At 37.4% G+C, this 24,134-nt stretch overlaps 1 protein-coding gene across 1 annotated transcript; it reads left to right on the top strand.

The window, feature by feature from the left end:
* Window positions 1–3,042: 3,042 nt before the first annotated feature.
* Window positions 3,043–22,468, top strand: LOC311084858 (SLAM family member 5-like). The gene is made up of 4 exons (XM_084117149.1): window positions 3,043–3,153; window positions 8,966–9,301; window positions 17,164–17,454; window positions 17,550–22,468. The coding sequence occupies exons 1-4, from the start codon at window positions 3,105–3,107 to the stop codon at window positions 17,720–17,722; spliced, it is 849 nt and encodes a 282-aa protein (XP_083973275.1). The 5' UTR covers window positions 3,043–3,104; the 3' UTR covers window positions 17,723–22,468.
* Window positions 22,469–24,134: the final 1,666 nt, after the last annotated feature.

Below are 24,134 nucleotides of genomic sequence, written 5' to 3'. Positions count from 1 at the left end.
AGTACAGCACAGTTCATTAGCTGTGCAAGAATCACAGTTCATTTTCTTCCTCCAAGCAGAGAAATGTATCTGAACTTATAAAAAAACAAATTGACTACTACCATCCACAGAGTAAATGTAATCCCTTGCTGTCTGGTTTAGATTTCGTTTGTGTGAACATCCATACGCAGCACAAAAGTCCAGTATCATCCATGAATTCGAAGTATAGGCGGAGATAGCAGCGTTACCTAGCTACTTCCTATGGCAAGACCCCTGTTCCAAGATGGCGGCGGTTTTGACGCATGTTTAGAACCCCAAGGCGACATCTAGTGTTTATATCTATGGTCTACTGAGAGGACATGCAGCAGTTACTCTTTTCTCTTTGCCTTTGATAGTTTTGAAGGTCTAAGTCTGTAAGTATTTCTGTAGGAAGTATATCTACTTTGCTATAGTCTTTGTGTATTGTCCGTTTTAGCATAATAATAGATGCTAATGGCGATTAGCATTTCTCCACAGACATGTTAAAGTTAGCTTAAAGGCTTACTAGTCCTGCAAGTCTCATTATAATGGAATTTTTTTTCTTATGGGATAGCTATATTTGTTAGACTTGAGTTGCATATTCATGTATATATGGGCAGTTTGTAATGCCATATTATTTTGTTTCTACAGTTTTACAAAATTGGAAAGATCCTTACTAAAGGCCTCTCTCTACTCCGGTTTCCTGGGTCTTTATTTCATGGATCTTATGTTAGCTATCTGCTACGCTAACCTGTCAAAGCAAGAGCAGACTACAACGTATATATGATATGATGTAATGTATGGTTCTATTGGTTGAAGTGGTGAGATTCCCCTTATACTTTTACTATATTTTTCATATCTTGAGTTTGGGGAGTTGAGCTATTATCTCCACAGCGCTGGTTCATTGTTCATTCATATGCCTGATTAAAGACGAAGACCAAAGGCACTTTTGTTGGACTATTAATTTCTAACAATTACTACATTTACACTACATTCATTCATTTAGCATACACTTTATTGACTTAGAAATTAAGAAAATGACAGGTAATGTATGTTAAATGAATAAATATACTATTATGTTTCAGTGTGTGGTATCGTCAGGTTTTATACCTCAGATCTTATGGTAACAAAATACAAACGAAACTAAGATTATTCCCTGTATCACGAAGAAAAAAAAACGTTTATTTTGTGTTACATGATATAAATACCTAATGGTGTTGCCTACCGCACCTCTATGAACAGTGCTAATTCAGGTTAAGAATACACTAGTGACAAGAGCCAAAAAATAAAAAAATATAAAAAAATAATAATGATGATGACGTATGCAAAACAGAGAGAAGAGACTACCATAATATAATAAGTATTCATGGTTTGCTTCAATTAAATGATTTCTGGTGTGATATATTGGGGATTTTGACCGTGATCCCATGCAATTAGCACAACATTAGAACTGCATCCCATGCAATTAGGCCTACTATATATATTACTATAACCATTTTCACTGTCTAATTACCTCATTTCATCTAATTAAATTAATAACATTAATCGTGTAGGTCAATCACAATCCCTCTCGGAATGTCCCCACCAGTGATGCGCGGGTTGATCCGAAATGAGGGTTACGAGTCATCCAAAAATATTTTTAATGATATTCGGGTCGCGGTCGGTCGGGTCGTTTGAAATAAAGATGCCAATTAAACCTTTGTAATTTATATAGTACTAGACACAATTTTCTATGAAATACATAGGCCTACGCTTTATTGGCTGAATAACTGGCGCGAAGATGATGCACGAGCTATCAGTCTGCAGGTATGGAGGCGGCAAGAGAAAAGGTGAAGACTGGGGAGTGGAAGCTCCGCAAATACACAAATAGGGTGCCGCACCTCTAGTTCCTACGTCTATGGCCCAATGACGCTACGATGAGCATTTACTACTTTTTTCCGGTCCGAGTTGTGGGCGGGTTAGTTGAAAACGTCGGTCGGGTGCGGGTTGTTTATACATTGACCCGCGCATCACTGATCGCTACTGCGCAGACTCAAGTCCCAAGATGTCAGCGCCATATCGGCACACTGGCGGCTTCAGTTCTCACCAATGGAAGAGAGAGAAGGGGCGGCGTCCGGTCTATGGTATGAATACATTCAGGGATAGGCTACAAGAGAGTCACACCTGTATACGGTTGTCAATCCCAAACATAAAAAGAATAATAATACAGGCAAAGACTCAAATGTAAAGTATGATCTTTATTGTAAGGTAAAAAGAAAACACAACTAACCTCCTGAAAGGGGCAAAACAGTCCTAGGAGACAGCAGCAGGACTGCAGCACGGGAACGGCTCTCTGGCAAGGCTGACAGACATATGGACAGTGCACACACAGCGGTCAAATGATGACAAACAAGCACAAGACAGACAAAAGTGATGAAGGCCTATAGATGTTAGGATCCTGACATCAGAACCAAATATAGATAGGAGTGTCAGGGCCCAGAAACCATGCTCTGAACACACAAAACAAAGATATAACAAAACATGGCCCAGAGAAGAACCCCAAAGCCAGATGCTCACACAAGGACAAGACGAGCTCCAGGATCATTTCATGAGAACAAGATAAACCAGAGTAGCATGACCCTGACACCATCTTGAGTAGGAATTATAGACTGTGATAGTGCACTAGATGGAGTAATTCAGTAAATAGAAGCACAAACAAGTGAAAAGGAGGAGGAAACATGATAGACCACTGGAAAGTCACATGACTCAAATATGCTATAGTGTTACAGTTAAAATCTTCAGTCAATATTGTGTGTGTGTGTGTGTGTGTGACAGTTTTTTCAAGAAAGACACTAGAAGCAGCAGAATGTATTTCTACAATAAATATTAGATACACATTTTATGTCTAAAATGTGATGCTGTATAAATAACACCTTGTACAAACATGAGAAACCCAGGGTGTGAATAAAGCTGACTGAGAAATAGCACAGCTGTGAAACAAACACACATGCATTTTCACTCACACACACTAGGTCAGCTCACACATCCTGGAGTAGTTTTCATTTCAAGGTCTCAGATCGTGTTTGCACATATCTTTAGAGAAAGGATTTTAGACACCGCTGAAGAAAATGTTTTGCTCGTTTGTTTTTTGCTGTATGAGCTTTTGGCTTCTGGTTGGTAAGTTATAAACATGTTTTTATTCTTTTAATTGATGTCACTGTAAGTCTAGATTCAGGTGTGTGATGAAATGGTGCATTAGTTTTCTACTATCTTCCTGGCATATTAATTGAAGGCTTAATATTCTAATTTCTAGCATCAGTCAACTCTTTCCATCTGAAGTTACAACACTATCACGGTTAACTGTGTAACAATCCACTGAAATTCAATTGCTATAAATAAACTTTAAGATTCTCTTTTATGCAAAGCAAAAACTGATATGCATAAGTTACACTTTTTAAAAATGAGGCGGTGCTCCTTGATGCAAAATGTATTTCTGAAAAATAAATAATAAACAGGTTATGTTGGGAACACTCTCTGTTGCGTGTACACCAGTGATCACTCATTCCGTACTGAGCGCTCTTTCACTCTAATAGCATCAGTTTTCTTAACCATGTATCAAAAATAATAATAATAATAATGTCCCATAGTGCGACCATTTACGCATATACATGACACTGGACACATTATTATTGACACCGGTTACCTTCTCTAAATCCATAAACATACAATAAACATAAACGTGTTCTATACTCACTCTTACACAGCATTGAAGTATGACAAATAACAATAAAGTATCACATCACACACCATTAACACAAGACTGTTGAGTAATGCACAAATTCTAAACTCATAACCACAAAAATTCAACTTTAGTATATATTCACATTACTTTGACATTTATAACTGTATGCACTTTGTCTTATTGCTCTTTTTATCATCATTTTATAAATTAGTTTGATCACAGTTTTAACCCAATATCAGTTACTGTATATTAACATACAATGTGTAATGTTTGCAACTTCACTTCATTGCCTGTAAGAGTCGCCAACGGACACAAACAATGAGAAATGTATGTACGCCAGACATGAAATTGGCATGGAGGAACGCTGTTAATTTCACTGTTAGTACATCCGACCGTGAGCGTGAAAGCTGGCGTACGCAAAGTTTTTGTGCGTACGCAAGATTGATACATGAGGCCCCTGGATCGTTGGTCTGATTGGTTGAAGGACTATACAATTGACTTTATGCACAGCTGCACTTCTTCCTGAACTTAAGGAAGCTCCTTTATTTCCTGTATTACATTACTGGACACACTGATTAATTCAGGTGTGCCTGACCTCAGTAGTCATAGCAACAATAATCAGACACACCTGGATTAATCAGTGTGTCCAATAATGTAAGACAGGAAATAAAGGAGCTGGCTTAAGTTCAGGAAGTAGTGCAGCTGTGCATAAAGTCAATTGCGTACGGAGTCATTTGAACTATGCCCGTTGATCACGCCTCCTGCAGTAGAAAATACAGAGCAGACTCCCCAGACTAATGTTCAATCGTAAAAGACTGAGGTTGGTCTGGTGATAGTCAGACTACCACACACGGCTAATTCAGGTTCTTAAACATCAATTTAGTTTATCATCCGTCACTTGTCTCATATTTTCGCCTCAATCGTGGTATTTTCCACACTTACTCCTCATTTTCACTCATACTGAAAGTTGCGATCTTTTACTATCATCCACCATTTTAGGTGCAAACACTCTTAACCACTGTAAAGTTCGACATCTCAATCTCTGTGTCACAAACTACAGTTCAATCAACATATAATACTGTTGTGTCTTACTAGAGTTATTGTCAGCTTACCTAAAAAATAAATAATAAACAGGTTATGTTGGGAACACACTCTGTTGCGTGTACTCCAGAGTCAGCTCACTAATTCCGTACTGAGGGCTCTTTACTCTAGAAGCGTCAGTAGTCGCGTTTCCATTACCCTTCAAATTGCACAAATTGAAATTGCGAATTGAAAATACGCCCAATGGAAACACGTCAATTTCGCAAAAACTCCCATTTATCGCAAAAAAGTTTTTACGCTCACATGAGTTGTTTTTCCAGGCAATTCGAAAAAGGAATATTTCGCAAAACTGCAATGGAAACAGTTTTTGCGCATTTACAGGTCACCTGACGTAGATGGCGCGGTGTGTTTGGACATAATACGAGACAGAGTTCTTCATTAAATTCATAAAAGACAAAAGAATGACAGAAATACTGGATTCTAAACCTCATAGAAATGCCACAATCAAGAGTTCGTAGCAGAAATGAGTGAGAAAAACCCAGAAACACCTCATATGTGCCGCTCACAGTATAAGGGTCTTTCCTTGCCATTAATGCTTGGATAACACGCCTACGTTTCCTTCCATTAATAATAGTGCGGTACGTGGCTGTGATATATATAAACTTACCAACGTCCGTTGCCATGATTTTTGGAATGACTTATCACAAGAGGAAAAAATTACGTTTTAGTCGCATAACATCGGTTAATGGAAACGCCATCATTTCGCAATAGTTTTTTATCGATATTTATAAAAAAGCGCAAAAGTTTTGCGCAAATCTTTAATGGGAATGCGCCTAGTGACCAATCCACGGCCTAGCGTAACGCTGAGGGTACCCTCTATTGGCGAAGCTATGTTTAACAAACCACACTTTTAAAAATATATTGCAACAGTATTATCAGGAAATGTCATGGTAGTTTTATTTCTGTCAGAACCACTATTGTCAAATTGAAACAATTGACATTTAACATACAGTTAGGATTGGCGGTATGATTCAGTTCTGGGCAAGAACTCCCTGCACATCCATGCAGCCAAGCATGAATAAGAGCAGGGAGAGCACCAATAACTCCCCAAAACAAAACCATATGCCAATATCCCCCAACACAAACTGACAGCGAAATTCTGGATGTCTTTTACACACTACCCCCAACACGACTGATACTGATAGAATGGTAAATACATCCTGATGTTAGTGGCATATGCATGGGTTAGTGGCACCAAAGATCCAATCTAATGGGGGAAGCATCACCCCAAGCTGGAGAAAGCAAGGACACATTGCAAAAAGCATGTTGCTTTAGCCAATTTAACAGTGTATGGGATCTATTGGGGGAAGCTTACACCCCTAGCGACAGCAAAATCTTATACAACAAGCATGTTGTATAATCTCGGAACTATTGCAAAAACTAGTGTAGTTTGGCAGGGGAAGCATACACCCTACAGCAATAGCTCAGACTAGTTGCAACAAAATCTGATACTTCAAGCATGTTATATAACCATGGGACTAGTATTAAAACTAGTGTAGTCCGGTCGGGGAAGCATACACCCTGTAGCTGTGAGTCAGATGCAGTGCGCAGCTAAGCTATGAATACAGTGTGCTTCCTCATTCATGAACATGATTTCTGCTCCCGTCATACTGAAATCCATTGGTTGTGGAGGTGAAGATGACGACTCCCATGATTCCACACTCATTCACAGGATCATCAAGCTACGATGTGTTGAATGCCAGACCTCTGTGCTGAACACAAGCCTACCTAATGTGTATTTGCACAGTATGTTACCAATAATCTAGATAAGCTTAAGCCACAGCAAATGCTAACTTTAACAAGGCATGTGCAATAATCGGATTGAAAAAAAAAGCTCATTCTTTATTCTATGCAACCAAATAAGGCTAAAACAACGCTTTGATTACCACAGCATGTCACTTAGTACAGTAAGCTCAATAATAAGAAGCCCAAGTAATGAGCATATATTCGATAACTTTTGCATTAGCAACCAGTACAGTACTGATAGCAATGTTGCTGAAACAACCACAAGCATTTTGCAGATACCTGGATAAGCTTAGCACAGTGTGTGACAATGACACCTGATATAGGCCAAAAACACATCAGCCATGTTCCAAATAATGACTGGGTTAAATAACTTTCAAACAATCGTGTTTCCAATAGCAACCATCAGCTTTTAGAGCAGTGGTTCTCCATTTCTTTTTTTCTTTTTTTACGCCCCCTTGAATCTGTGCTGCATAATGCTAAAAGCGAGCGGTTGGCAATGACAGCAGATAGTAACACACATATCTAATATAATCACATTAAGCCTAGCAAGAGCATTTTAATGAAAATGTCTAGATAAGCCCAAGCAACACGGATAGCATTAGCAACAAGCATGTCACCGATACCCTGATAGCTTTTAGCAATGAGCATTAAAAAGGAACTTAGCTTAGCTTTGTGAAGACTTTAAGAAATGAAAGGAGAGTGAATCACATCGGGTCCTGTGTCAATAATGCAGCAATGCAGATTGCAGACTGAGGTCACTTCCAAATCAGGCAGCTTATGATCAATGCGGTGAATCTCAATCTGTCACGTGAAGTAGACAAGAGACGTAGATTCAAATGCAGAGTGATTTATTCGGATGCCAAACTGGAAAGGTACAAACTCCAACCCTAGGCATAAACGAGAGGCTACAAACTGGAACACGTAACAATACAACGAATCGGCACCAGACAGCAAACACAAGGAGATTAAATAGACTAACAAAGAAAAGAGGTAACAAGGCAGGCAGGTGGGGGAAATAAACCAATAACGAGATAACAAGATGGGCGGGGTTGACAATTAGACGAAAGCACATGGCAAAAGAAACAACAAGACACTCATGTGCTCACACAGGACCAGACTGAACATAAACACATGACAAACCGGGCGTGTCACAGCCCTGTCACAAACCCATAAGAAAATCCAGACCGAGGTGACAGAACTGTGACACAATCTGAGTAGAAATCCTTGTGGGAAACAAATTCCTCTCGTTAAATTCCTGATTGCACGATTCCTTGTGAGATGATGTGGTTTGCAAGCCAAATTTCGCCATTTAATTAAGCTCCTGAGAAACACGATAGCTGCTGATAACACTGAAGGAGCTTATATATGTATACAATGATAGGCGTTGTATAACTTGTATTCCTATAGGTAGACGTAGATCATCTTAGAGTCAGCTGATGAGAGCTTGACTAACATGACCTGCCAGAACTGATGCTACGCTTAATTTCTGTCAGGAACACTATCGTCAAATACAATGGACAATTAGCATACAGTTAGGATTGGCGGTATGATTCTGGGCAATAACTCCCTGTGTATTCATGCAGCCTATAGCTTAAAAAAAAAAAAAACAGTCATACAATTAATATCAATATACAAATTATTAAAGTAAAATTGAAATATTTGCCATATGCAATTCATGTACAATATTATTCTATTACATCATAATGAGGCTCTATTTACCCATCACTAAGGTAAAGGGTCAAGCACAGAAAGGCTAGTCCAAACAAACAAACATGGGACACAAGAAAAAGAGGGGAATCCAAGAATCAAGAGACATGAAACCAGAGACAATGCTCAGAAATACAGAGTAACACTAGGCAAGACTTCGCAAGGAATGAATGAGGAAACCAGGCTTATATAGGGTGAGCTAAACACATTGTTTTGAACACTGTGCCACTGTTCGTCTGACTAGTTGTACTGTATTTTATTTTTTATTCTAAACTGTTTTAATTATTGTTTTTTTTTTTTTTTATTATTATAATTTCTTCTATGTAAAGCACTTTGAATTACCATTGTGTATGAAATGTGCTATGTAAATAACTTACCTAGCCTGGCCTTGTTTTATGTTCACCTTCGATTATTTTCAATAAAGCTCCACTTTAAGAAATGAAAGGAGAGTGAATCACATCGGGTCTCGCTTTCAGTGGACTGAAAGTCAAAAGTGTTATTGTCAGTAATTCTGATTCAAATACTCACTTTTATCGTTTAAAAGGATCTCAATTCACTGAAGTGTTCAAAGTCTTACTTTAATGTCAGTCAGCTAACTACAACAAGCTTAAAGCTTGATTAAACCAATGTTAAGATATTTATTTTACTGTAATAACTTCAGTGTATGACTGATAAACTGTCTGTGTTCTCCAGTGTTTGTTGAATCAGATGCAGTGAAGATCGTTTCAGTGTCAGTGATGGAGGGAGATTCAGTCACTCTAGAATCTACTGTTACTGAAATACAGGAAGAAGATACGATAACATGGAAGTTTGGACCTCAAAAGACTCCAATAGCTAGAATCAATAAAGAGAAAGGAAAGTTCTCCACATCTGTTGTTCTTGATGAGAGATTCAGAGACAGACTGAAGCTGGATCATCAGACTGGATCTCTGAACATCACAGACATCAGAACCACAGACTCTGGAGATTATGAAGTGACCATCAGCAGCAGCAAAGTGACCACATACAATTTTACTGTTTCTGTCTATGGTGAGTCACAATTACAAGTTTGGTAACACTTTATTTTACAGTGTCCTTTACCCAGGGGGCAAAACACCTGTTTTTTAGGAAATCAGACATGGGCTGCTGTAAAAGGTTGTCATATAAAAATTAAATCTATGATGTCTGAGGATCACAACCTGGGTGGCCAACCCGGTCAACAAGCTGCTGGAAACTTGTAATTAGGGTCAAAACAATGTTACCTCAAATTCGGCTTTAACTCCCAGAATCACCCAAACATGCTAAAATGGTTTAATTATATTCATGAATCGTGAGCCATATCTCCCTGATACTTTATGCTAGAAACAAACTGAGCACACCTTTAGAAAGAGTGGAAGATAAGCTTTCATCTGATGCCTTGATTGTACATGTAATTAGAATGTAAGAGTTAAAAATGCCTCTTAATTCATAGGTAGGCAAAAAAAAAAGAAAAAAATATTGAACATTCCATTTGTAATCGGTAGCATTCTTTTCCCTTTGTTGTTGTTACAATAAACAAATTACCATGTAAAGTTAACTTTTACTGGATGAAATCATATTTTGATTTTTTTTTTCTAACCAGACAGTCCTCATGGCCCATAACACATTTAGAGGGAATTCAATTTCAAGCCTATAATAGCCTGTCAATTCAAACAAGATCCAAGAAAGAAGTTTACCATTAACTGGTGTTAATTGTATACTGCTCTGTTTCTGTATGTACAGTATATCGTTTGCATATTTATGCAATATCTATTATTTGTATTGCAATGTCTATTTCTAATATTCTTTCACAAGTGGGATAGCTTTATTTATTCTATTGAAATAAAAGGATTTTGGGTTAGGCTGGTTAGTGTTCAATCCTGGTGTTTGGAGTGTGAGACAAAGGTACTGACAACTAAATGCTGAAAGACTAAAACACACAGGAGTCATGTGTGGAGTAGGTTTAAAAGTATTTACTGATTAAAACTGTTACATTAAGTAGCAATTTGTACCAAAAAAAAACAAAAAACGAAACAGACAAACAGATTACAATTCAGGGTGATAACTAATTTCTGTAATAATGTTTATACAATTTGTTTAGCTGTTTCGGAGTCACTGCTGCTGTCGCTGCTCTCTAGTGTTTCAGCATGCTGTATCCTACTACATTTGGTTGCCAACCCCTATAGCAACGGCATCCTATGTAGCATGGAGCAGTTCTTCTGACAACCTTTAACCAGAGATGGGCACAAATACATCAAAAAGTATTTAATTAAAATACAAGTAATTTGTAATTTGAAAATACAAAAATATATTTTTTACAGTCTTCTGTAGTGTAAGTGTGGCGTTAGGTACATGTAAGAGTCTAGAATATTGCTATATTATTGTTTAGTGCAGAAGATGCGCTTTTAACGTACATGTTGCCACATACTGTCATAATAAAATATAATTACGCATATAACACTATATTTGTATTATTTACACAAAAACTAGTTAACGCTGCTGTGAGGGTGTTTCTAATAGCGCGGCTGTGACAAAGTTGACAACTTTCTCTCTTCCGACTGCCATTATCTATTTTTTTATTCTTTTTGAAAGTTGTGAAAACACTGTTGTGGCGTTTTTCTTTTGCTATTTGAGCAAATTGGAACACAAAAATATATATTTAATGTAGTCTTTCATTCACTGCTATAGAAGTTAACCCAACTATGATGCCTTACACTTCTGAGAAACCCAGAAATGTGAACAGGGTCAATAGGATGTGTCACATCACGTGATTTACTTGCCAAAAACTGTGATAGGCAATTTGGTAGTCCTATTTGTATTTTATGTCTATGGTCCTAGGGATAGTTCACCCAAAAAGGAAAATTAGCCCATGATTTACTCACCCTGACGTCATCCTAGGTGTATATGACTTTCTTCTTTCAGAACAATACAATCAGAGTTATATTAAAAAGTGTCCTGGCTCTTCCAAGCTTTATAATGACAGTCAATGGGTATATTTTTCATCAAAGTGCATCTATCCATCATAAAAGTGCATCTGTCCATCATAAAAGCGTATCTATCCATCATAAAAGTACATCTATCCATCATAAAAGTGCATCTGTCCATCATAAAATTGCATCTATCCATCATAAAAGTGCATCTATCCATCACAAAAGTGCATGTGTCAATCATAAAAGTGCGTCTATCCATCATAAAAGTGCATCTATCCATCATAAAAGTGCATCTGTCCATCATAAAATTGCATCTATCCATCATAAAAGTGCATCTATCCATCATAAAAGTGCATCTATCCATCACAAAAGTGCATCTATTAGGGGTGTAACGGTACGTGTATTCGTACCGGACCGTTTCGGTACAGGGCTTTCGGTTCGGTGCACGTGTGTACCGAATGACTGAATGCAATATTTTGTGTGCGGAACATAGGTACATTTTCGTGTTTCCACACGAACATATTAAGTGGCGGAAGCCTTCGCGTTCAGCGCAAATCCCGCCCTGCAGCTGATTCTAAAGTTTTACCAGAGCCCGTCTGGTTTTAGTTTTACCCGTCGTCACTGTAACCTAAACCAATGAAATCGACTGCAGGGCGGAAAAAAGCTTTTCCGCTCCGCCTCCGTGTGCGCCGCCGCACTCTCCGTTCCGTGTGTGTGTGTGTGTGCGCGCTGCGCTCTCTGCTCAATGTTCGACTCCGTGTTTGCGCTGCGCGTTCTGTTCTGTCGTTAACGGCCCAAACACTCCTATCATGTACCGATCATGCACTGGAAAAGCAAAGTCCCCTCAAATAAGGTGAAATTTCTCAGTAGTAAACTTCTGTTTGCTGAGCTGGTATAGTCACGCTAGCAACACTGGTAAAATGACCTGCTCTGATCACATGCTCTGGTAATAATAGCTTTGTAGGAATATATTTTATTTTGATAATTAGTAAAAAAAAATTGGAAAAAAAATCTTAAATTGATTGTTGATTGATTATTGAAAAAGAATAATACATTGATATATATGTTTAATATTATTTTAATATAGGGCTATTTTCTGTTCCTTTTTTTCCCCAGTGTTTCATTTAATTAGGTGATTCTAAGTTTAATTATTGATGATTACAAGCTTGGAGGAATTGCAATTAATTACAGCAAATTGTGCAATTAAAGTTCATTTTTTTCCCAGTCTTAATTTTTAAATATGAGCAGGCCTACAAGCTGGGATTGGTAATGCTGCACTGTAATCATAGTTATTTATTTATATTTTTCATTAAATTTATTATGTGATATTGGTTTGAGACAGAGTATTTTATTAAGTGGAGAACTTTGCAGCAGTATTTTATTTCTTATTCTTTTTTTTATTTTATATATATATATTTTATTATATTTTATTAAAAAGTGTTTAAAAAAAGTGTAAACAAATTGTTTTTAAAAAGTTTATAGTAATAAACATCCTGCAGTTTAATGTTTGCATTTCTTTCCCTTACTGTACCGAAAATAAACCGAACCGTGACTTTAAAACCGAGGTACGTACCGAACCGTGATTTTTGCGTACCGTTACACCCCTAGCATCTATCTATCATAAAAGTGCATCTGTCCATCATAAAAGTGCATCTATCCGTCATAAAAGTGCATCTATCCATCATAAAAGTGCATCTATCCATCATAAAAGTGCATCTATCCATCATAAAAGTACATCTATGATGGATAGACACACTTTTATGATAGATAGACACACTTTTATGATGGACACATGCACTTTTATGATGGATAGATGCACTTTTATGACGGATAGATGCACTTTTATGATGGACAGATGCACTTTTATGATGGATAGATGCACTTTTATGATGGATAGATGCACTTTTATGATGGACAGATGCACTTTTGTGATGGATAGATGCACTTTTATGATGGATAGATGCACTTTTATGATTGACACATGCACTTTTATGATGGATAGATGCACTTTTATGATGGATAGATGCACTTTTATGATGGACAGATGCACTTTTATGATGGATAGATGCACTTTTATGATGGATAGATGCACTTTTGTGATGGATAGATGCACTTTTATGATGGATAGACGCACTTTTATGATTGACACATGCACTTTTGTGATGATAGATGCACTTTTATGATGGATAGACGCACTTTTGTGATGGATAGACGCACTTTTATGATGGACACATGCACTTTTATGATGGATAGACACTTTTATGATGGACAGATGCACTTTTATGATGGACAGATGCACTTTTGTGATGGATAGATGCACTTTTGTGATGGATAGATGCACTTTTGTGATGGATAGATGCACTTTTATGATGGATAGACGCACTTTTATGATTGACACATGCACTTTTGTGATGATAGATGCACTTTTATGATGGATAGATGCACTTTTATGATGGACAGATGCACTTTTATGATGGACAGATGCACTTTTATGATGGATAGATGCACTTTTATGATGGATAGATGCACTTTTATGATGGACACATGCACTTTTATGATGGACAGACGCACTTTTATGATTGACACATGCACTTTTGTGATGGATAGATGCACTTTTATGATGGATAGATGCACTTTTATGATGGATAGACGCACTTTTATGATTGACACATGCACTTTTGTGATGGATAGATGCACTTTTATGATGGATAGATGCACTTTTATGATGGATAGATGCAATTTTATGATGGACAGATGCACTTTTATGATGGATAGATGCACTTTTATGATGGATAGACGCACTTTTATGATTGACACATGCACTTTTGTGATGGATAGATGCACTTTTATGATGGATAGATGCAATTTTATGATGGACAGATGCACTTTTATGATGGATAGATGTACTTTTATGATGGATAGATACGCTTTTATGATGGACAGATGCACTTTTATGATGGATAGATGCACTTTGATGAAAAATATACCCATTGACTGTCATTATAAAGCTTGGAAGAGCCAGGACACTTTTTAATATAACTCTGATTGTATTGTTCTGAAAGAAGTAAGTAATATACACCTAGGATGACGTCAGGGTGAGTAAATCATGGGCTAATTTTCCTTTTTGGGTGAACTATCCCTAGGACCATAGACATAAAATACAAATAGGACTACCAAATTGCCTATCACAGTTTTTGGCAAGTAAATCACGTGATGTGACACATCCTATTGACCCTGTTCACATTTCTGGGTTTCTCAGAAGTGTAAGGCATCATAGTTGGGTTAACTTCTATAGCAGTGAATGAAAGACTACATTAAATATATATTTTTGTGTTCCAATTTGCTCAAATAGCAAAAGAAAAACGCCACAACAGTGTTTTCACAACTTTCAAAAAGAATAAAAAAATAGATAATGGCAGTCGGAAGAGAGAAAGTTGTCAACTTTGTCACAGCCGCGCTATTAGAAACACCCTCACAGCAGCGTTAACTAGTTTTTGTGTAAATAATACAAATATAGTGTTATATGCGTAATTATATTTTATTATGACAGTATGTGGCAACATGTACGTTAAAAGCGCATCTTCTGCACTAAACAATAATATAGCAATATTCTAGACTCTTACATGTACCTAACGCCACACTTACACTACAGAAGACTGTAAAAAATATATTTTTGTATTTTCAAATTACAAATTACTTGTATTTTAATTAAATACTTTTTGATGTATTTGTGCCCATCTCTGGTTAAAGGTTGTCAGAAGAACTGCTCCATGCTACATAGGATGCCGTTGCTATAGGGGTTGGCAACCAAATGTAGTAGGATACAGCATGCTGAAACACTAGAGAGCAGCGACAGCAGCAGTGACTCCGAAACAGCTAAACAAATTGTATAAACATTATTACAGAAATTAGTTATCACCCTGAATTGTAATCTGTTTGTCTGTTTCGTTTTTTGTTTTTTTTTGGTACAAATTGCTACTTAATGTAACAGTTTTAATCAGTAAATACTTTTAAACCTACTCCACACATGACTCCTGTGTGTTTTAGTCTTTCAGCATTTAGTTGTCAGTACCTTTGTCTCACACTCCAAACACCAGGATTGAACACTAACCAGCCTAACCCAAAATCCTTTTATTTCAATAGAATAAATAAAGCTATCCCACTTGTGAAAGAATATTAGAAATAGACATTGCAATACAAATAATAGATATTGCATAAATATGCAAACGATATACTGTACATACAGAAACAGAGCAGTATACAATTAACACCAGTTAATGGTAAACTTCTTTCTTGGATCTTGTTTGAATTGACAGGCTATTATAGGCTTGAAATTGAATTCCCTCTAAATGTGTTATGGGCCATGAGGACTGTCTGGTTAGTAAAAAAAAATCAAAATATGATTTCATCCAGTAAAAGTTAACTTTACATGGTAATTTGTTTATTGTAACAACAACAAAGGGAAAAGAATGCTACCGATTACAAATGGAATGTTCAATATTTTTTTCTTTTTTTTTTGCCTACCTATGAATTAAGAGGCATTGTTAACTCTTACATTCTAATTACATGTACAATCAAGGCATCAGATGAAAGCTTATCTTCCACTCTTTCTAAAGGTGTGCTCAGTTTGTTTCTAGCATAAAGTATCAGGGAGATATGGCTCACGATTCATGAATATAATTAAACCATTTTAGCATGTTTGGGTGATTCTGGGAGTTAAAGCCGAATTTGAGGTAACATTGTTTTGACCCTAATTACAAGTTTCCAGCAGCTTGTTGACCGGGTTGGCCACCCAGGTTGTGATCCTCAGACATCATAGATTTCATTTTTATATGACAACCTTTTACAGCAGCCCATGTCTGCTAAACCCCCTTTGCCCCCTGGGTACTTGTTACATATGTCACATGTACTTACCATAATAATAACAACAGTAAATTATGCATAATTACATACAACTATTCCTCAACCAAATACTAATCCTATAGTAAGTACTTGTAGTTAATTAATATTACTCAGTACTTAAATGTATAATTACACTGCAGTGACACCTTAAAATAAAGTAACCCAAGTTTTTTAGTCTACTACAAATATTATTTGTCCAAATATATATATATTTTTATAAGTCATGTTTTGGCCTTTTTGTGCCTTTATTGGATAGGGCAGTAGAGGTTTGACAGGAAAGCGTGGGGTGGAGAGAGAGGGGAACGGGATTGGCAAAGGACCTCGAGCTGTGAATCGAACTTGGGTCACCAGAGGCGCAGTTGCGCTATAAATACGCTAACCATGAGGCTATCTGCACCAACACAATTAATTTTACTGTATAATAAATGTCCACAAGATGATATACTTTCCCAAACTCATTTTTTTTTTATTACAGTAATAAAAAAAAAAATGAGTTTGGGAAAGTATATCATCTTGTGGACATTTATTACAGTATATTGTGTGTGGATGCAAAAATACTAAACTATTGTACCTATATGTCATGCTTAAATCACTTTAGATTTGGTAAGAGTTTAACTAATTAACATAAGATTGTAATGGGACATTAACACTTAGTTATGTAATTAAAGATCAAACTCATTTACCAAAAAAAAACAAAAACTTACATGATCAGGGTTTGTCACAATTCAGAAAGTATGACAGTACCATCAAAATTCCATAAAAGTGGCTCATAGGTCTGAAGTCATTTGATGCTTTGTGTGAGAACCAGACTCAAATTAAAGTTACTCACTGAAAATCTTACCATCCACTACAGCCCTCAAATAGGCCTACACAGTTCTATATGCTCTATGAAAATGTTACATCAGGTTTGACATCAGCAGCACTTGTTAGCAACAAAGACTACTTTTATTGTGCTTTTTTTGTATTGTATTGAGTACATTATGTTGGCAAAACTTTTTGATGCAACTATTCCTTAAATATTTTTATTTGTTTTCATTCCTGTTTATTCTATATTTTATCCAGCTCGTCTGCCTGTTCCTGTCATCATCAGTGACTCTTCACACTTTTCCTCATCATCATCATCATGTTCATTGGTGTGTTCATCAGTGTTGAATGTGTGTGATGCGACTCTCTCCTGGTACGCAGGAATCAGTGTATTGTCCAGCATCAGTGTGTGTGATCTCAGCATCAGTCTCTCTCTACCTCTGGAGGTGGAATATCAGGATAACTACACCTACAGCTGTGTGCTGAACAATCCCATCAGCAACCAGACCACACACCTCAACATCACTGAGCTCTGTCACACATGTGCAGGTATATTTTCTATTGGTTTTGGTATTCAAAGTATCAAAGTTTGATAGTTTTTTAAAAGTAAAATGTCCATCTGTGTTGTTCTTTTCTTATCTCAGACTCTGTCTTCTGCTGTGATACGACGGAAGCTGTGATCCGATTGGTTGCCTCTGCTCTGGTCTTTGTTGCTGCTGTTTCTGTGCTGGTTTATGACATCATATCCACAAGAGTGGAAAAGAAGAGATCAAAGACTTCATATTCTCATAACAGGACACTAGGGGGTGATAATTAAATGCATCTCAATCAGCTCTCCCTAGTTTATCGGTCAGGGCACTGATCAGGGAATCGCACAAATCAACTCGATTCAACCACAAATCAAACACAAATCAACATGACACAAAATTTTAGTTTTTAAAAGAGAAAACATCCTTTTTTCTAATATCCCTCTAAAATGTTCCAGGGATATTTAATGCCTGGTTCAGATTACACTATTTTTTTGTCTGTTACTATAGTCACTATGTCAGATTACGTGATTTTGACTCCTAAAATCTTGTAGTGTCGTGGACAAGAAAGATGTCAGACTACACGTTGTTTCCTGACCAATCATCACGTGTCCTCTTTAACAATGCGTGTGATGTCATCGAGAAGGCGGAAATAGCGACTGGCTCCAAGTGAGGTTTGTGGAGTTGATGGTCCAGATGTGTGGTGGGAGGATGTGTGTCAGGCAGATCTCTGTCTCCTGATCTTCTCCACCCTCATCTGTGATGCTGTGTTCCAAGTCATTCATCTACGATAAAACAAGTTGTATGAAATAACAGGCATAATAAGTAATGGCACAAAACATGTTTGGAAGCAGATACTATAGAAAGCTCACACATTTATTTAAAAGTTGTAAAGTACTGTAACAACCTTAACTACCAAACTTACATTCAGGTTGTAGAAACGGCAGGTTATTTAAAATCCAATTCTTTCTGGAAGTTAATTCTATGTCGCCACTGCCACTCTGTTTTGAACGTAGTACTTTCCCATATTGTGTTCGGAGGGAAACAGCTTTTGTTTGGACCTCACCAACTGTACATAGGCTAGAAATCAGATTACAAATCTAGCACATCCAATTGTTATGTCTCTGTAAAGCCCCTTTCACACAAAGATTCCGGAAAATACACGGATAAAGTTCGTTTGATTTTGGTTCATTCACACTGCCAGTGATTTTCCGGAATCAGCGAGTGTGTTCACACACAACCTGTAAAGACACGTGACATCGATGTGACTTGTAATGTCTCAGCAGCGTCTTAAGTTTGCTTATGAGCTGCGATTTCTCTCTCTCTCTCGAAACCGCGCTTGTGCATTTTTTTTCTTTTTTTTTTCTATGATTCGATCATAAACTTGCGCATTACGTACCGTTTCACTTGCTGGCGTACGATCCAGGTGTTGTGCCGAATTCCGACCCCCTGCCAAATTATTACCCCCCTAGTTGAAGTACCTGATTGCCTAATCCTAACCCCACCCCTAATCCTAACCCCTCCCCCACAACTAATCCTAAACCTACCAATAGTAGGGGGGGTAATAATTTGGTGGGGGTCGAAATTCGGCACAACACCTGTCAGCTTCAGCAGCATCACTACGACACGGCATTATTACGGCTTTTGTTCACACCGCGCGCGTTCCGGGACTGAACACGGCAATGTTACTAGGTCCCCAACCCGGCATCAATCCCGGATCGTGTTTGCATTCACACAGAAGACGTTCTGGCAATTTCCCGGGATCATCGCGCTGTATGAAAGGGGCTTAATTGTCAACCACGCACGCACGCACGCACGCACTCACTCACTCACTCACACACACACACACACACACACACACACACACACACACACACACTTCCACTGAACATGACTCACGTTCACACACACGCACTCGCACACTCAAACAATTTTCTCTATAGCGAAGGAGAATGTAATGAATTATTAGCTAGCTTAATGCTAACTCCAGTATGTTACTCGCCGGGTTGCTGAAGCCCTTCCGCTATCATTCGCCAGCATTTTCCTTTTTTTATTCTGTCATGTTACTCCCTCAATGAAACATCACAGGCAGGAGTACTGTTAACACAGCTCCACAAACTTTCCTTCATTTTGTAACTCCACCTAGCAGCACCATCTTCCCTCGTTCGTTTCTCCATTTTTGAAAGCTGTGTATGGAATAGCTTCTGTGCTCCTATTGGACAACGTCACCCATGTGATGGAATCCGTCGTGGAGGAGCGGAAAAAAATTAAACATGCTAGTGTTCTGTCGTGATGTCTTTGGTTGTTGTCCACTTGACATACTATAAGACATAGACATAATAAATAAATAGACGCCTATTGGCAGCTTTGGAACGTTGCTGCGATACGTCAACGCGTCCGCCATATTGCTGAGGGCAAGACTGCACTGTAAACAAATGCACGTAAACGGGTGAGCAGCGGGTTTTCTGGATAAAAACAAAAATAACGTTTACATTTATCAACCGATTTCAGTGGTTTGTACGTGGTGTACAAAAAGTTCCATCTCTACTTATTTAAAATCTCGATAGTTAGACTTAAAATAAAATATATTATTTTTTAATAAGGAATTGTCAAAGCTCAGGCTTGTCATGTATTTGGCTTTTTATTCTTGGGTAAGAATTGTGAAGACCCCCATAATGAGATATAATTTAATTTTCACATTAAATTAAACAAAGTTTTCTTATTGTGGAAAAAGCATTTTCTGTCTTTAACCCGATTTTAGCTTTTCTTGTGCTTGGAAGTTAGAAAGAATTGACAGCCATTGAGAAAATGAAACAAATCAGCAAATACAAATCACATCAGCAGGCTGCCTTCTGTATTTTTATAGCACTAAAATGATAGATATTTACAGATACAGGCATTTTATTATACAGATAGATACTCCAAATATACAATAATAAAGATAACTGATGGACCCTTTATGGTAATGATATGGTACAACTACAGTGCAATGCAAATAGTAAATATAAGATAAAGTGAGAAGTAATAGTAAATAGTTTAGTGTATAGTCAAAAAAATTGCATATAGTTTATGTATAATACTATAATAATAGCAATACAATATGAAATATCAATTACAGAATATAGAAAATAAAAAATAATAAGTTAAATAGTTACTATGAATAGTACAATAATTTAACAGCATAACTATAATAGATTGATAATCGCAAGTGGTATGATATTATAATAACAATAATTCGCTATCGCTATATAAATAACTAAACAAATATATATATATATATATATATATATATATTATACAAGCCTGTGGCAACATTAAATACACTATTAAATATTGTCCTACGTTAAAATATTTGTTGAAAAATAAATAAATAATAATAATACCCTGAGTATGGCTTACTACGCATTGGGCGTATAGGCTATGTCTAAAAATGGACATCCTGTCACTGTCACACAATCATTTATTTATCGCTAGCTATTTAAGTCTGACTGACTCCGGTGGCCAAGGCCAACTAGCGTTACTATTACTAATTATATAATGACCAAATACAACCAGAAACAATGTTCATTCTTGCTTTTTAAAGATACTTCCCCGAGACCTGTTTTCAATTGTGCGGCGATTGTACAGCCCCAAGCAGCACACACGAGGCAGGCATTTTTCTCAATTCCTGTTATGAGAGTTGCCCTCCGCAATATGGCGGCGCCGTTGACGTACAATCCAGCGGCCAATAGGACGTCTATGTATTTATAATGTCTATGCTAGAGACCTTAGAATATTGTCTTTTAACTTCCGTTTTTGCGGTAGCTCTGTATATTTCTATGGCGCTAATTTCCAGGAGTAATTCGCTTTTGAAGTGGATTTACTTAATGTAAAGTTAACGGAAGTTATCATGAGGATTGTAATGTTTAAAGCATATGTCTTAAAAAATGTCAGTAGACCAGGAAGATTTTAAAACGAGCCGTTCATTCATAAATACGCAAGATCGCTGTGAAAATACAGACCGGAAGTCTAAAGACAATGAGCGCAGCGCTGAAAAGGGGCGGGGCTACATAAGGTCTATACGAGATGAAATGATCGATTATTGCATCCCGACGCCCGTTGTCGTTTACGAATCCCCACCACACCCTACGCCAAAATCATGTAATCTGACCTAGGCATAACAGAACAAATTATTAGGCCTATTTTTATTTGAAGGAAATGGGCCTACTTTAAAAACATAGGTTACATTTTAACATTAGACGTTAGACATTATTTAATGCAATTACATCAGAAGTAACTTAAATTAAATTACAGAAAAGAGAAATCCCTTACTTTACTCTTTCAAAGGAAAGTAATTAATTACTTAGTAATGCATACAAGACTGCTAAATGGTCAGTTGAGCAACAAGATCGCAGCACAACTCAGTTCTCACAAGGATGCATTCTGTGTCCTTCTGAGTTAGTTCTACCAAGGCAGCCTTGAAAATCAGGTCTCTGTGAGAACGCAAGTCCATTCTTCTTTACGTTTTTAGTAGCCTATTAAGAAACAGCCTGTGTTCGATTGACTGCACTGCATTTTATTTTGATGATGAATAGTGTGTGATGTCAAGTTACCAAATGCGGTTAGAACAGATACTGCATGTTGTGTGCGTTTTGCCTATTGAGTGCTTGTTGTTAATTAGGCCTACAACAGCACATTTCAGAAGATAAAACCATGATTTTTATTTATATTCTGGAAAATACTTATGTTACCTTGCTGTGTTTGGGTCTTTGACGGTCTGAAGAGGGTTTTCTTTTTCCTGAACTCTTCCCAAAATTTTTTTTTATAAATGTTGTACCCCCCCACCTCACACCTTATCACACTTGTAATGTTCCCATGATCAACCTACACAAAATAGCTTTGTTATGCTATATTATCACCAACTATTGGATTCAATCTTTTAGTAAACTTGTTTTCTTTCAAATAGGCCATGCAGGTCAGGTCTTCCCCCTCGGGGTAATTTTTGTTTGTACTTTGTTTTATTTTTATTATTAATAAAAGCCTTCATTCTTCTGCAATTGAGTCCTCGTCTCTTCTCCCTCAACCCCAAACCCTGACGGATTTGTGTGCGCTGTGTAAACATGAAGGTTATTTTAGTTCTAGACTAAATGTGAACATACATTTACTCATCTCACTGCATGAAAACATTCATCAAAATGAATAAAAACTAAAATGTAATCTCAGAATTTTATGCAAAACTTTTATAATTAACTATATTAAATTACCCAAATATACTTTATGTATCTCACCTCACTTTATTAACCAAAGTTTTTGCTGCTGACCTTCAATGATCTAATTCAACCACACCGATAAGCTAAAATTACTTTAGATTAGATTTAGAAATAAGAGTGTTGAACTTCCTTCTCCTGTATCCTATTCTTCTTTATTCCAGAATAGCAGCACTGCTGAAAGGTCTGTTTGAGCGGCGCCCTCTACTGTACAGCCGTATATATGCATTTCCTTCAGCCTGAGGCTTATTCATTTCACTTTTGGTCTGACAGGGCCTTAAAGGACAAGTTCGGTATTTTACACTTAAAGCCCTGTTTACAGATCGTATCTGATGAAATAGAACGGTTAAGATAAAAATTTGGACACATGCTCCTGTCCCGAGAATTTTAGGTTTATTTCGCCCCCCCCACCCCCCCCCCCCCACCCCACCCCACCCCACCCCACCCCCACAATGGTTGTCTATATGCACTGGAAGATTCCGTCCTAAAAACACATTAAACTTTCGTTTACAAAGACGTGAAACTCACCGAGTGGTCAGGGGTGTTCACTGATATGTTCCCTCAAAAATCGCTGAAAAAGATGCATTCCAACAGGTTTTATCGTAGTTTTTGTCCAACTCCATTGACTTAATAGGACGGTATTACTCCGCCGCTTCTTCTTCTGCTTCTTCTGTGTATTCAATGAAATGCCCGTGGTTTGCTTGCAATTGGCAAAGGTGCATTATCGCCACCAACTGGGCTGGAGTGTCTATTATTCAAGCTCTCAACGGAAGAATCACGGGTGTGACGCGTTTGGCAAAATAGGTCCACAAAAGCGAAATAAACCTAAAATTCTCGGGACAGGAGCATGTGTCCAAATTTTAATCGTAACCGTTCTATTTCATCAGATACGATCTGTAAACAGGGCTTTAAGTGTAAAATACCGAACTTGTCCTTTAACAAATTTGCCAAATATAGAACTTTTTTGTTGTTAAAAAACAGACAAGCAAGCCCCGTCCAGGTGAGAAAAAGTTACGCAAAAGTAATGTAAGGCTATGTTCACACTTAGCGTCTTTTTTGACAAGAAAAAGTTGACAACGGCGTTTTTTTAGCAAAAAAAAAAACGCTGGCAGCGTTCGGTTACAAATAGCAGCCGAGCGCGTCTTTTGTTGCTATAACAACAGCTGCAACAGTAGCCTAGTGCTGTGTGATGCAAAAAATGTCGAGAAAGAGAAAGTTGGCTCTTGCGTTGGCTTTTGAAGTTACCGGGAAGGAGAATGTCGGTTCACAAAGACGTTTGTGGGTGCACGACAGACAGTTGTTCTTGTTGTTATGGAAACGACAGGTCTCGCTACTCGCTTGTCATTGGTCAGCTGTCAAAAAGGCGCTTGACGTAGGGCGTTCTTTTCAGAAAAGTTGAACTTTTTTCAACTTAAAAAGACGCTCTGAGCTGCAGAAAAAGACGCCGGCGGTGGCG

This window comes from Abramis brama, assembly GCF_963993115.1.
Source record: "Abramis brama genome assembly, chromosome: 6".
Taxonomy (NCBI): domain Eukaryota; kingdom Metazoa; phylum Chordata; class Actinopteri; order Cypriniformes; family Leuciscidae; genus Abramis; species Abramis brama.
The sequence above is the reverse complement of the archived record's forward strand: the minus strand, read 5'-3'. Positions and strand labels throughout refer to the sequence as shown.

Coding starts and splice junctions, on each gene's coding strand:
- LOC311084858 (XM_084117149.1), top strand. CDS start 3,105: ATGTTTTGCTCGTTTGTTTTTTGCTGTATGAGCTTTTGGCTTCTGGTT. Junction 3,154..8,965: donor GAGCTTTTGGCTTCTGGTTG/GTAAGTTATAAA, acceptor TGTGTTCTCCAG/TGTTTGTTGAATCAGATGCA. Junction 9,302..17,163: donor TTTTACTGTTTCTGTCTATG/GTGAGTCACAAT, acceptor TATTTTATCCAG/CTCGTCTGCCTGTTCCTGTC.